General features: G+C 40.4%; 1 protein-coding gene across 1 annotated transcript in view; it reads right to left on the reverse strand.

Annotated features, from left to right (window-relative positions):
* Positions 1 to 14,933, reverse strand: part of wnt10b (wingless-type MMTV integration site family, member 10b) — a 31,854-nt gene extending 16,921 nt beyond the window's left edge. The window contains 10 exon segments of the mRNA XM_082519307.1: positions 9,793 to 10,026; positions 10,497 to 10,643; positions 10,895 to 11,026; positions 11,165 to 11,317; positions 12,170 to 12,337; positions 12,466 to 12,756; positions 12,870 to 12,977; positions 13,076 to 13,130; positions 14,704 to 14,728; positions 14,730 to 14,933. Coding sequence (XP_082375433.1) covers positions 9,793 to 10,026; positions 10,497 to 10,643; positions 10,895 to 11,026; positions 11,165 to 11,317; positions 12,170 to 12,337; positions 12,466 to 12,756; positions 12,870 to 12,977; positions 13,076 to 13,130; positions 14,704 to 14,728; positions 14,730 to 14,857 — 1,441 coding nt within the window. The 5' untranslated portion in view covers positions 14,858 to 14,933.
* Between the last annotated feature and the right edge of the window lie 4 nt (positions 14,934 to 14,937).

The raw sequence follows: 14,937 nt of genomic DNA on the forward strand, positions 1-14,937 counted from the left end.
AGAGACATTGAATATCGCATCTTCGTGACATGCAATACCCAAGGTGCAAATTTAAATGAAGATAATTGAGCTTTAAATGTCATGGTTTGGCATGAAAGGCCCTGAACCAACAACGCCGTCTTGAATATTGAAAGAATAATTACACCCTGAGAACACCTGAATGTGACCTTGCTCGACACTCATCTGCTCCATAAACACATTCTTAGCATAAGTGAAATGGCACAATAAGAGCATTAATTAATACCACATGCATCTTGTCGCTTGTTGAGGGTACAGCTGCAGTGAGGAGCTTCTCTGAACAGCAAGCATGTGGGAAGACACTTTTGCTTTACTTGGCGCTAGTCGCAATGTTTTCTGGCATCTGGATCTTTTAGAACACAAATGGGTGTGTTAGCTTGATGGAATAATGATTCTGATTTTGATGGGCTACCAGCTACCCATCTTTCTTGCAAACAGATGATTCTGATCATAAATCTTCTGGGATAGAAACAGCTTTGTTTGACAGCAGCTTGATTCACTTTTTAGAAGATGGATGACTTGTGAAAACCTGCAAGTCAGGTGAATTGCTGTTTTCCCTACACACTAGCCTAAGTTTAAATCTGTGGAAGTGTACTTCCACGGAGACCTTGGAAAATAAATGTTAAAGGCACATAAAGGAAGATAAACATATCCGCCTGAAGAAACTGAACCAGTACTCTTGACCTATCGTGTCTCTGAGGTGGTTCTGTGGATAGGACACTCTGTGATTGTGACAAAATAAAAGAAAAAAAACTTGATAGTTTTCTTATGAGTTGTTCAACGTGAATGCACAGATGTCAAATGTGACTGCTGATCACATCCTGGGTTAGAATACATGTCTGAACTAGTCTATGAACCTCTGCACTGAGGCCCAATTTGAGAAAGCTAAGAATAACATGTCTTTGTGCATGTCTTTTTTTAGTGCTGTGTATACATAGGTCATGTGTTATGACGAATGCTTTAAGACAGTAAGTGCCCTTAAGGAACAAAAGCCATTCTAATCATGTAAGCGTCAATGAGCTGTGCTGGCCTGGAAATTGATAAATGCTGCCACCTAGTGATGACATTTCCAAATTACAAGCTTTAATTTGGTTTGTTCAATTAACTTGATAATATTCTGATAATATAACTCGCCTGACACTTAAACTTGCTGGTACCAGGTTGGACCCCCGTTAACCTTTAGAACTACCTTAGATTTTCACAGCATAGATTCAACAGTGGAAAACTAAAGGCATTTTTGCCCATGTTGACTTGATAGCATCATGTCAATGAAGCTGTTGTTGACATGATGACAGAGATTTCCTGCACATCCATGTTGGCGATCTCCTGTTCCATCACATCCCAAAGATGCGCTATTGAACGTAGATCTGGTGACTCTAAAGCGTATTTGAGTACAGTGAGATGATTTGAACTTTAACATCTTATCCTACTTGAAGCAGCAATTAGAAGGTGGGTACAGTGTGGCCACAAAGGGATGGACGTAGTCAGCAACAACAAGGCTCATCAAGATTTTTCCAATCTTCTACCGTCCAATTTTGGCGGGTCCGTGTGAATTGTAGTCTCAGTTTCCTGTTCTTAGCTGACATGAGAGGCACATAGTGTGGTCTTCTGCTGCTGTAGCCCATCTACTTTTGCATTCAGAGATGCTCTTCTGCATAGATAGATAGAAAGATATTTAATTTATCCTAAAAATTAATTTTAGTATAAATTGGATAGTCTAGTGTGAGGTAGGGCAGAATTTTATATACAACAGTGATCAATCTAGCAATGAATGCTTGGATTTGTAGTGCAAATGGTCATCATAAATAATATGTACTTTATACATCCCAGAAAGAGAACCAGGAAGGTTTGATACAGAAAGGTGTGTTCACCTGTCACAACCTGTTGTACAGCTTCACAGAGAACAGGTGGACTGGTTCTCTGAAGAATTCTTAATGGCAGCCAGGAAACATAAATCTGAGAGAGAGTAAGCTGCTGCCTCAGTAATGTGGAATGGAGTGGGTGTGGTGTGATGGAGAGCAGTTTGTTCAGTGACCTCCTGTCTCTCGCTGACTCAAACACCCCCAGATTCTGGTCAGTTATGATTCCAGTCTTGTTGATTAGTTTTTTCATCTGCTGGCATCTCTGGCACTGATGCTGCACCCACAGCAGACAGCAGTGAAACACTCACTACCACAGACTGGTGGAAGATCTCCAGTATCTTGTTTCACACATTGAGCCTCCACAGAAAATAGAGTCTGGTCATCCTCTTCTTGTACACAGCATCACGGCTGGTCCTCCAGTCCACGTTGTCATTCAGTGAACTCCCAAATACCTGTAGCTGTCCACTGTTTCCACCTCATCAGCCACGTTTTTAATGGGCTTATTCACATTTTTTCCTCCAGAGAGCCAACCACCATCTCCTTCATCTTACAGACATTCAGAAGGAGACAGGACTGTCTCTATAGTGCTAACCAACTTAACCACAATGAAGTTAGCTATTAGCTAACAGAACAGTATCCAAAATGTCTTGATGACTGTGAAAAGAGCAGGCTAAAACAGACAAAGTGAAAACGTAAATAAATCAGTAGGATGACTTATTTAGCTGTAAACCATTCATATCTATTAAAAGAGGGGTTGTTAATTTAAACCTGAATTGCCCGAAGCTCCTTCTCCTTGGAGAGCTGCTACAGTCTGCACCAGCCGGCTATGCTAAGGTAAGCTAGTAACCTTCCTGGAAGCAGCTTTAAAACACAAAATGTCCCAAGTAGATCACGTTTTTTGCAGATAGTTAACACAAACTGTCTGCAAGGTATCTCCAAAACGAACTCACTCTGAGATCAGCTCAGTTGTATAAAGCAGAGATGTTTAGCTAGATAATAATTCATATTCAGCTGCACTGTCAAACAATAACAATAAAAGTAACAAAAATAAAGGTTAGACTAATTAATATTCGCATTTATATTAATTAATTAGTCATTGTAATGTTAACACAGATTAATTATGTGTCTGAATTATATATATTATATAAATAATGCAATTAGGGTTGCCAACCGTCCCTTAAAAAACGGAATCGTCCCGTATTTAGAAACAAAAGCACACGTCCCGTATTGAGCTAATAAGGGACGCACTTTGTCCCGTAATACAGTGAGAATCAAAAGTAGTCTATAAATGTTAATGGAATTAACGCTTTGTTTGAAAACATAATTCCCAGCCCCTCTCCTGCTTTGTGACCAATGAGCTGACAGCACACTTATGACAATTCGAGTATGACAATTCAGATTATCTCATTGGTCGAGGAAAGGTCGCTTGCGGAGAAAATACCGGAAGACAACAGATGACCACAACAACAAGCATGGCCAACAGGGAAACAAACGCCGACACTGCGGTGCACGTCTCGGATGACAGTACACCTAAAGCTGGGCAGACACTGCGATTTTTTTCAGTCACGTTATTCAGCTCCTGCTCAAACTGCACGATTGACTCGCAGGGATTAGAAGTTTGCAGGTCACGATGCAGGTCTCACACTATACGGCCCGATGCTCTGATGCGACCTGAGTGCTCACACTGTGCCAACATAACATGAAGGTTATAACAGAAAATCTGTCGCTCGCTCTCTCTGTCTTTCACTCACACAGACACACCACCACCATCAACTTTGCTAAATTGCTAATGAAAAACATGATCGGGCAGCTGTGATTGAGCAGCAGTGTAAATCCAACTATTTTCACGGTTGTTGTGGTCGTGATAATTTTGTGATGCCACATCGAAAAGGCTCGGATGAGCTTTCCAAAGTTCTACAAGTGCCTCCATCACTTGTGTCCAGATCACACGCTGCACAGCCGTGCTGCTCCGTCTTTTTCACCGATGTTTACGTGTTTGCGCATGAGCAGTGTGAGCGGCTGTGGTGACACCCTCACGAGCGATTGATGATCGGGAGCTGGTCGTGAGGTGTTAATCGCTTCTCGTTACCCCACGTATACTACACGATGCACGATGAAGGCCAAAATCGGGCCGATCACCAAATCGGTCGCACGACTCAAAAATCGGCTCAAAATGGGCCAAAAATCGCACAGTGTGAGCCCAGCATTAGAGCAGCAATGTTTGTTCCCCTCAGAGAAAGAAAAGAAAAAAGGCTGCAAAAGTACAGGGAGGACTGGGAAAAGGAAAACACCTGGCTGGGAAAGTGCACGATAACACCTATAAAGCGCACTGCACTGTGTGCCGGCGCACTTTTTCCATAGGCATGCTTCTAGTGGTGGGCACAAGAAGAACATGAGGGGCGTGACAGCTCGGGGAACCCTTAACCAATTTTTTGTCCACCAGGCCACGGCAGAAGCAGATATGATATGTAAACACTGGTTTGTTGTTTAAACCCTCTGGTTAAGGTTAATATGGGCATGTGCGGTGAATATCAGCGCTATGTGGCCAGAAGTGTGATAATATAATTTATTTTGTGTAATAAACAACTGCAAGGATGGATGATTACAACAAATAGATGAATAATACATAAAAGTAATACATAGATGAATAATGATGATGAGTTATGATGCGTAATCATGGGAACAAGCGGGTTTACAAACAGGAGCAGCTGATTAGCATTAGAAAAGCTGAAATAATACCTCAACTGAAGCTAATTGTACTAAATGCACTATATGTGCACTGTTACAAGAATATTTTTCGTTCTATTGCTTTCTATTAATTTATATAATTTTAAGTTAAGCAGGACAGAGTTCTTTTAAAGAAAGATTTACTTATATTCTCAAAAGTTAAGCATGACAGGCTTCTGTTTAAGAAAGAGACCTGTTTTACTGTGTTAATGTTGTCATTTTGAGCTAAAAATAAATGGCTAAATGATCATTTGTTTCCCATATGGTCATATCACAAAGAATATGCATCTGCTTAAATCAAATTCAAGTCAAATGGTTAAAAAATAATTTCACACACACAAAAAAAGAGCTACCACACTGGGAAGGGTGAAGACAACTGGGTTGCCCGGCCCTGGCCACGAGGTGTCCCTTATTTATTTTTCAGGGAGTTGGCAACCCTAAATGCAATAGACAGCTGTAGTGATTTACTGGAAGTGTGTAAGGTGGGTAAAAACGTGATAAATAACCATAATAGAGAATCAAATGACAGTGCTGACTGAAAACTTCCTGTTGAAGACAGGTGGCATTTCTTTGTAAATTCACTATAAGGCAGAGTACTCGCTCAAGTATTGTAAGCAGACTGTTTTCTCAGAATTGTACTGCACACCACAGATATATGATGTTTTTCAGGTAATTTTCCATAAAGAGCTTGTGCACTGATGCACGGAAGCATTTTTGATGAAATCAAAACCATTTTTAAAGCATTCAAAATACTGCGCTTGGTTAGTGGACATGATGATGTAGTATTTATCTTTTCCATTTAAAAGCTGAAGATTACAAAACTAATGAGAGGAGAACTAAGAAGTGGTTTTGAACGGCACATGCAGTCAAGGGTTAAAGTGACAAGAACTCCACCTGTCAATAATGACACTCTGCACTCTTCTTCAACATAACAACTGCCTTCATCAGAGAGTTTATGGGTGCAATGACATTTGCCTTTTTTTGTTGTTCTGCTTTTATAGCAATATCCCTCAGTATATAGAGAGCGTCGCAGTTTTTATATAAAATAATAACTTATATTAACTCATATAACTTAATCAGTACACATCAGAGCATAATCTATTTAAGTTAAAAGATAACTTACCAACAATAAGTTCAAATCTTGTTTATTACTTTTAACATTAGTTTACAGAAAAACATCGATACAAAACATTAACTAAGGGATTATTTAATCCTTTGCATTTAAACATTTTTTGACACACATACTGATTGTTTGTGTCATGTTATTATTTGTATAGTTATAGTGTCGAGTTTGGCTTTTATTTAAGTAAAAATACTGTTTCAGTTACATGGAATTTGTATGTGCAAGCAGCCAAAAGAGATTTTCCTTCTGCAAAGGACAGAAAAGGTTAAAACTAACCTGAAACAGGAAAAGCAAAGAGCTGTGATATGGGCGCAAAGGTCACATGAGGAGAGAGCAGTAATGTTTAAGGTTATCCCTACTTAAACCTGCTGCAGGTGTGCTTTAAACAAAAACTACACTGCTTACTCTATGAAGGCAGAAAAAAAACTGAAAAAAGTGCCATGTATTGGATTTTAAATCTAAAATATTCAACTTTTTGTGTCATGTAGTAATATTAAAAACACGTGTTTGAGGGTTAATCTTCTCTGTAATGTACAATATAATGCACCTCCTGTGCTGCTAAACTAATAAAACATTACAATTATAATTATATACATAAATTATTGTTCTTTCTATCCACATGTTTTTGTAACACCTGGGTTAAACAATTTTAAGTGATGCTCGTGTTTGATGCTGATTAAAATTGATGGTGCTTTACAATCCGAACAGACTGATTTGTCCTTTTTCCCAAATTTTGAATGTTAACACTCTTCATCAGAGCTTGTGGCTTCTTGCAAGATGTCATATTGTATATTCTGTCATTTTCATCAGTCATTCAGTCAAGCTAAATGATCAGATTCCCTGCCAATAGTAGACCAATAAAATATTACCATTAGGCTAATACGTCTAAAAATGCCTAAAATTTAAAATGGAAACTTGTTGTGTATATTAAAATACAAAAAGGCAGGTATGACACATATTTCAGTATAATTGTTAAATGAATAACTCTACAGTTTCTCTTGATCAGTGTGTCTGAATAGTCGTCTGAGGCTACGACACCTGACCTGCAGAGCAACGACGTTCACCAAAAATGAGACTTTTTTTAAAAGTCAGCTTAAGACGTGTCTGTTTACTCGAGTACAATGTACTTGTAACCCGTTTGTACCAGTTCTGCTTAATGCATATTACATTTCTGCCTTTTCATTCCCGTATTTGTCGTAAATCCTCTTTTATTCATAATGCATATCTTTTTTCTTTTTTTTTGCTTTAAATTAGAGCAGTTTTTTTATTTGTTCCATGTTCTTTGTTTTTTCTTTCATCTCCCATCGTCTTCTTTTTATTGGATTATTTCTCTGAAAAACACTCTGTGGCTGTCTATGAGCGTTATAGAAATAATTATTGCGTGCATCCTTGGATAAATCTATAAAGCCATATCCTGTCAGTCACTGATAAAAATGTTTTTTGTTTTGTGTTGCATACTTCAGCTGCTCAGTTCTAGTCTGCTAGCTTTTGCTCAAATGTGACACCACGAAACACTTCAAAAGCTGGCTTTTAATTTATTTATTTTGAAGCATATGATAAAATTTAGTGCGATGTGAGAAATGCGTTTAAACAACCCAAACTCGCTGTCACAACATAGCCCATTATAGGGCATCTAGTTTTCAGCCCAGGTAGAGCAGACACCATATTTAACCTCTGGATCTGTTAAGCGATTGGAAACATTTAAGATCTACAACATCCAAACTCAGACATTGGAATGTCTTTGAAGAATGAAGGCATTTAGATAAAGCTCAGAAGTTTTGCAAAACGACATTGACGTAGTTAAATTAGTTAAATTAGCCTCCCACACAAACACCCATTAGAAATAATGAATTAAAGAATTCACATTACAATCTAATTGCATCAAACAATTCTGGAAAGCAACATTTCACCAGCGGATTGCGATTCACTCAAATGGTGAATACACGCCTCAGATTAACATTTAAACTGGTTAATACAAACATATGTAAATCGTGTCAAGTTAAATTGTATTAAAACTACAATATTCGCTAAATGTATTGTATATGTCTAATATAGTCTGAATTTGATTTGTATCCAAAAGAACACGGCTGTAATAGATAAAATATTAAACTCGCCACTAGAAAGGATAACGTGTATCTTTGTCATTTTGTAGTTCAAATCTGTATTGTAACATTATTGTTCAAGATTAAAAGAAGATATTCTTGAGAGGAAAAAAAATGTAAAAATCCCATTTACAATAAATGTAACTTTATTGACAGTAAAAAGTTTTTTAGAATATCGAGGGGCGAGGATTTGTAACTGCAAGAACATCTTTGAAAGCAACATGACTTCTTTTTTTTAAAATAATGAGGCAGTTGTACATCTTGAACTTTGAGGTAAAGTGTTTTGTCATGTTACATCATTCACAAAATATTGTATAACATTGAGTCCACACAAGGAGACAAAAACCCATGCCTCACTTTCACTTCTTGAAATTACTTCACATTTCAAAAATAATTCACAATTTAGATAAAAGCAGAAAATGACAAGCACACATGCTATATTCCATTCACACGCACACACACGTTTCTCTACTTATCAAACCAAGTGCATTTTTAGATTTACTTTTTTTCTCAAACAGTTTCAAGTACATTTTGCTTGCTATTAAAGGAAATCAAGTTAAAACTATGAAGCAGCAAACCCACAATAACAAGAATACTGAGTTTGGTCTCATTCATGTTCCCAATATTAACATTGTCAGATAACTCACCATACTGTAGCAATAAGGTATTTGGGTGCTATAAAGAAGCAGGAGGTAACATTTCATGGACTTGAGGAATATGCTGGATAAGTTTTGGAATATAGCTGATTAAATACACCAAGGCTGAAACAAACAACACTAAATAGATAACCACAAGTGACAACTGAACATATCCAAAGTGATTCATTGTTAATTATTTTTTAAATAATTTATTAACTCACTTATATTATGGAAACTGTCTAAAATCTCAGCTTTAACCGCTGAGTGCGAAACCACAAAAGGATGGTTTTAGTTGAACTGATATTTAATTATCAGTCACACAATGCAGCAAACTTGAGTGCAGACCGCTGTAGGACTCTGTAGAAGGCCGGCTTCGTTAGAAATATACTGGCGTTGCAAATTAGAGGACCAGTTGTTGTGAGTAATATGCGATTCATCAGTGCAGTCAAACAATCAAGAAAAAAAATTGTAAAAGCCATCAAGTGCTTCAGCAAAGATGTTCATATATAAGCAGGGAACCTAAAAGTGCAATCCTGTATAGGTATAGCACCCTGGGCTATCTCAGTCGGGCTCTTAATGTACACTGCATGGCTCATGGTCTGATCTGCACCAGTCTTCTAAGGCTCACTTTAAAATCCAAAGCCAACTACTTTTTAGCTATAATTCAGCCCTGAACTGCCATTTTTGAGTTCATTTCCTCTTCGATTTTCCTTTGAGTTGACTCCACAAACTGTTAAAACCATGCTGTAAACAATATGTATTCCTACAGCAGCGCACCACTGTAGGAGTTAAGGCAATCCCTTTCTGTGCTTTGTCTGTGACCAAAGCTCCTCCTGAACATAGAGGCACAAAGCTCTCAGTGCATATTAAGCGTACCTGACACAATTCACAAAATACCCTCCGCAGCAACAAAAATGAAGCTCTTAGTGCACGCTAAGCAATATATTTCTTAAAATGTACATGCCATGTTTTTCTTAACCGCATCTCCTAAAAGTGCTAACTACTCATAATCACTTAGGAAAAGATGGCTAGTCAAGATTTTTGAGCACCAGACCCCCCTAATTTTTTTTTTCACTTAAGAGGAAATCCCCAAAGAAGGCACTTTTAAAGCAAAACCAGGGGTTTTGCAGTATGATTTGATATGGGAGTGCAATCAATCGTAATTTGTCTCTGCTAAACTTTGACTGGTGCAGTACTAAGTTTCTTCACTCGCGTCTGCCTTGGTACAATAAATTCTCTTACAATAAAATCACACAGGATTTAAAGCAACTGATCTGGTGCAGAACAAACGTGAGCCAACAACTTTATAGAGCAGCAGTCACCTCTCCTCATCCTGCCAGCGTCCCCTCTCCTCAGCCCACCTGGTGCTCTCCACGGCTGATGTGTGATGAGAACTCGTAGCGGTCCTGGCTGCGGTGGCCACAGATGTTGCATTCGAATGGCTGGCGGAAGCCGTGGCAGCCCATGTGGATGGTAAACATGACATGGTCCAGAAAGAGGATGCGGCAATGCCGACAGTGGAAGGAGCGCACCTGCCTGCCATCCCGGTCTAACACCTGCACAGTGTCCCTGGAAGAAATGGGCGAGCCAGGGCTCCTCTTTACTATGGTGGGGGGCACAGGACACGCTCTCTCCCACTCTGGGTCCAAGTCTTTGGCCTGGCTGGGGCTGGAAGTGGGATGGCTGCGGGGCAGTGCTGAGGTTTGGTAGTGGAGGTGGTGGTTGTTGGAGGTACTTGTCGGGGCAGCAGCCCTTGTGCTCTGCTCTTCTGCTGTGCTCTCTGTGTCTGTGGAGTCGGGGCAGCCGTTGGGTGAGGTGGTGTGGCTGTGTGCTGTTGGCTGGTCATCGCGGCCTTCACCTGCCTCCCGCACAGCCAGGCCAAGAGACATTGGTGCCAGCCCACCTCCGCCATGGGCCCGAGGGCCATGAGGGGTCACGTTGCTGCCGATGGAACCCATGACTGTGCGGAGCTCAGACAGGAAGGTGGGATGGAGCTGAGACAGAGCAGGCGACTCGTGGTTCTCACCTTTAACCCTGGCACAGTGTAGCTGTGAACCGGCCAGCACAGTTGAGTTGCCAACAGACTGTGAAGTCATGAGGTCTCCCTCTTTTTCAGAGCCAGACGACAATTCGTAAGGTGCTTCGAGTGGGTCAAGGTGCATGTGCTTTTCGCCTATGAAAAGAAGAAATATCGGTTGAAGCAAAGCGTGCCCCAAATTGTTAAAAAAAAGATATTTGACCAGCTGTCTTGGCACAACTGAATCCCAGTGTCTCCATTTGGCACAAGGATGTAAAACTGCTTAGCTCTTATGAAGCTAAAAATATATGTCACTTGTACTGTATAACATAACAAAGATATCAAACAGAATAAGAATAGGCTTACTAATATATTTCTACTTCTACTTCACTCAAAAAAAAACTCACCCAAAAACTTCTGTGGCGTTGACCTCTTACGTTTCGTGATGCTTATAGCCAGTCGATCCACAAACTGGATTTTGTCATTGGTTGGCTGGAGTTCAGGTTTAATAGCTGTCCCCATATTTACTGACTCTTCACCTACGAACAGAAAACATCAGTCAAACATTAATCTATTGCCAAATTATGTGTAAGCTAGCATTTACAATATGCATGAAGTCAGAAATGAGTTAGTTTTATGTAACAATAGTGAGTTTTATGTTATATGCCATGTATTACCCTTTGCTGTCTGTGTGTTGACAACCGCCTTTTGGTCCAGACTCTTTTGATAAGTATGGCAGCGCTCCAGATGTTCCTCCAGTGTGCTTTGTTGCTTGTAGCTGCGGCTACAGTAGCTGCACTTGAAAGGTTTTCCCACCGTCGGAGAAGGAACTGTAATTCAAAGAAAAAAACATTATATTGATTTCATCTAGAATAGCTAATAAGTTGCCATAGCTGGTGGAACTTGTTGAATAAATATAGGACTAATTGTTGTTTATTTATTTATAGTTGGGGGAATTTTTTTGAATGAAAAAAAGGTTTGGATTTCCCCCCTGACTAGCAATTCCTGAAACTGACCTATGTTACTTGACAGAAAAAAACGCCTAAACCTTTACCGCAAGGTTCCACCCTAGTAAGCTGTCGGAAAGACTGACGTCAATTCACTGAAATCCAGTTTGTAATCATCTTTTCTTTGAAAATGAACCTTTTGAGACCTGAGGAGAGCGACCAAGACCTACTGTAACAAGACTGTATTTGAACACCTGTGAATATCTGTTCAAGAGCACCAGCAGGATTTCCTGTTTTGATACTGTTAAATGTCATATTCTGTCATGTGTTTTACAGAAAACTCTCATAAAGACCTATTTCCTCTGAGATAGAAAGAAGGGGGAAATGGACCTTTCTAATAGAGCTCCACTTTTACTGCTTACCTCTGTGTCACACATTGCACGTGTTCACGCTATGGAATCGTATTACTTTGCAGCAACAATAACTAAACAAGTACATTTGTGAAAAAATCTCTCCATGGACTGTATATGATGTGTTAGGTGCTGTTATATGGCTATAAAAGCCCAGAGCTCTCAGCTGATTCTGGCTGTTCTCCATGCTATCCACCAGAGTTGTCTGGCCAGATTATGTATGTAGATTCCAAACTGTCCATATGTGATGTGAGTGTAGCACTTGACAATCTGGCTCAAGTGTTAAAGAAGAATAATTTTGCTGTTTGGGAGGTCACTCATTTACCTGCATGTGTGCGCAGATGTCCAGCCAGTGCATCTCTCCGACGGCAAGCGTAATTGCAAACGGGACATTTGAAAGGCTTCTCTCCTGAATGCAATTTAATGTGGCGCAACAGGTTTCCCTTCTGGGTGAAGGAAGCTCCACACTGGTTACACTGGAATGGTCGCTCCCCTGTGAACACATGGATGGAAAGAGGATGTGAGATGCAAATCCCACTGGGCATTGCACTCAACTGATACTTGTCTTTCATTTATTTAAAAACTGCCTTGCTGGGGGGGGGTCCTTCTTTTTTTTCTTACCTGTGTGGCTACGCTTGTGCACCATCAGCACGTTAGGTCCAATGCAGATCATCCCGCACACCTCACACTGGAGCTTCCCATTGGGCAACCTGATAGGTCCTGGTGAAGCCGAATTTGGACTGGCCATCTCACTGTATATGCTTGCTAGGTCTCTTCCAGCCCCAGCGAACTCTGCACTGGCTTCTTCCATGGGGTCTCCCTGGTCATTATTCCCGCCGTCGATCCTCACAGCCTCTTTCTTCTCTGGCTGTGGAGCGCCATCACTGCACAACTCAACCTTGATGGAGTTTGCTTTGTAAAGAGAGAAGGAGAGGAAGAGATATATATTTACTTACTTATGTAACATGAAAAAGGTATTCTATACAACCGTATGGCTGCAATGTAACAAAGGAATGATAACTAACCACTAAGGGAGCGGTGTGGTGAGGACTGCTGACTGTTTGGAGATCTCGCAGAAGGGCCCTGCAGCCCGCCATAAAAATCCTGTTCTGTTGATGATTCTCCTCCATTACCTGAAATACAAATATGCCCACGTTATTAAAGTAAACATGAAAGTCTGTAGACAGCACACACCAGCGTACAGTAGTTTTTCCTTTATATCTACAATTACCTTGTGTGTATGAGCGTCCATTGCAGTCATCAGCATTCATTCTCTCACCAGATGCCTACAGAAATACAGTTTAAAGGCAGACTGTAAATACTATGGTTTGCCATTCATAGTTATACTTTCTGAATCAAACAGACTGAAATTGCACTCCTGTAAAAATTCTGTATCACACCTTGGATAATTATATAAAATGTACTTTTACACAACAGCCTGTTGCTTCAAGAATATGGTTCAAAAATAAATAAATAAATGTATGCTTTCTCTAATAAGTTCACTTAAAAAAATGACAAAGTATTATAGTAAACTTCAGGTCTCCCCTACGATGTCTGTATCCTTTCGATTCTTCTCCGCCAAGCAAATGACTATGAGAGGCTCCACATTTATGGCCAAGAGAGCTGAAGGAGGAGTTAAAGCTCGCAGAAGTAGAGAGGATAGCTGCCGAGGCTTTAACTATGAGGCATTCCAGTGTGCAACCACAACAAGACTATGTGCCTGATTTGATACTAACAGTGCACTGTATGTATATTAGATTACATTACAATGTTGAAGTTATACTGCATTATGCTGTATTACATTACATTATGTATGAGATACAACATAGTTACAATATTATTTTTTATTGATGGATCAAGTTTGTCAATTTGCACTTATTGTTTTTATTATGATGATGATGATGATGATGATGATGATGATGATGATGATGATGATGATGATGCAGTAGGCTGAATCTATGCCAGGCCTCCATAAAACGATTGTTACACAGCAAATAAAGTGAGGTATGCAGACTACACCAAGACCAGACTACACAGGCGTTGCTGAGTTACAGCGTCTTCAGACATACAGTAGCCTGTGCTCACTGTCATTGACCAGAATAGGCGATGCTGTAACGATGAACACAATTTCAAAGACGAGATAAGCAAAAGCACAAGACGTTCAAGGCTGCACCTTTTGCTCAAATGGATGACAGCAGTGGACAGAGGAGACTTTGGAGTGATCGTGGAGGGAGGGGGGCGGAGACAACACATCACAGGGAAAAAAAATTAATATCCTGTCATTGGCCGCGCATGGGGAGCAACAGGCGCTGATGCAGCCGGGAGACGCGCCAGTCACACCAGGGCACGGCGATTAAAAAAAACAAAAAAGAAATAAAAGAAAAAGAATAATAGAAAAAAATAAGGGACGCGCACCATTGCCGCCCCTTGCTTGACAAACCTTGCTGCCCCAACCCGAGCGACTATGTGCAATAAAAGATATTCCTGCATTTACAAATAACTGCCATGGCTCTCCACACGCAGGGTAGCTACTTGTTTTAGCTGCTCGCTGGATTTGCTTAGTTCTGACAACAATCGGCTCGCGGACGGTCGAGACAACAACGAGACACAACGGCAATTTGTTGCAAGAGTTGCGATTGTCCACATCCTCCGCATGAACGCGGCTGTCATCCAACACTGAGCACGTCAAAACTGGCCTGGGCTATACAATGTTTCTCATGAGCCGTTGCTATGGCACCCGACCACACGACAAATGGCATTCACCCTACCAACTACTAAAAAACATGCCGTACCTCCAAATTAACACCGACGGATGGTCTTACCAAGAGCCGCAGCGGAGTCCACGAGCCTCTTCCTTACCTGGCGACCGATCGGTGTTTTCCTTTAATTGTCTGAATAGCTGTTTGTTTTCCCAGGCGGCGACAGCATCTCCGGGATTTTTTTCTTTTTTTTTTCTTTCTTTCTTTTTTTTTTTTACCTGGGAATCGGAATCCCAAACAACTTCCGGGCCCATGCTGGGATACAGACCAAATAATTGTACAACAGAGCTCCTGAGTCGGTGATTGCCGAATTCATCGATGCGTGTCTTCTTTG

The sequence above is a fragment of the Aulonocara stuartgranti genome (assembly GCF_965226115.1).
Source record: "Aulonocara stuartgranti genome assembly, chromosome: 20".
Classification (NCBI taxonomy): Eukaryota; Metazoa; Chordata; class Actinopteri; order Cichliformes; family Cichlidae; genus Aulonocara; species Aulonocara stuartgranti.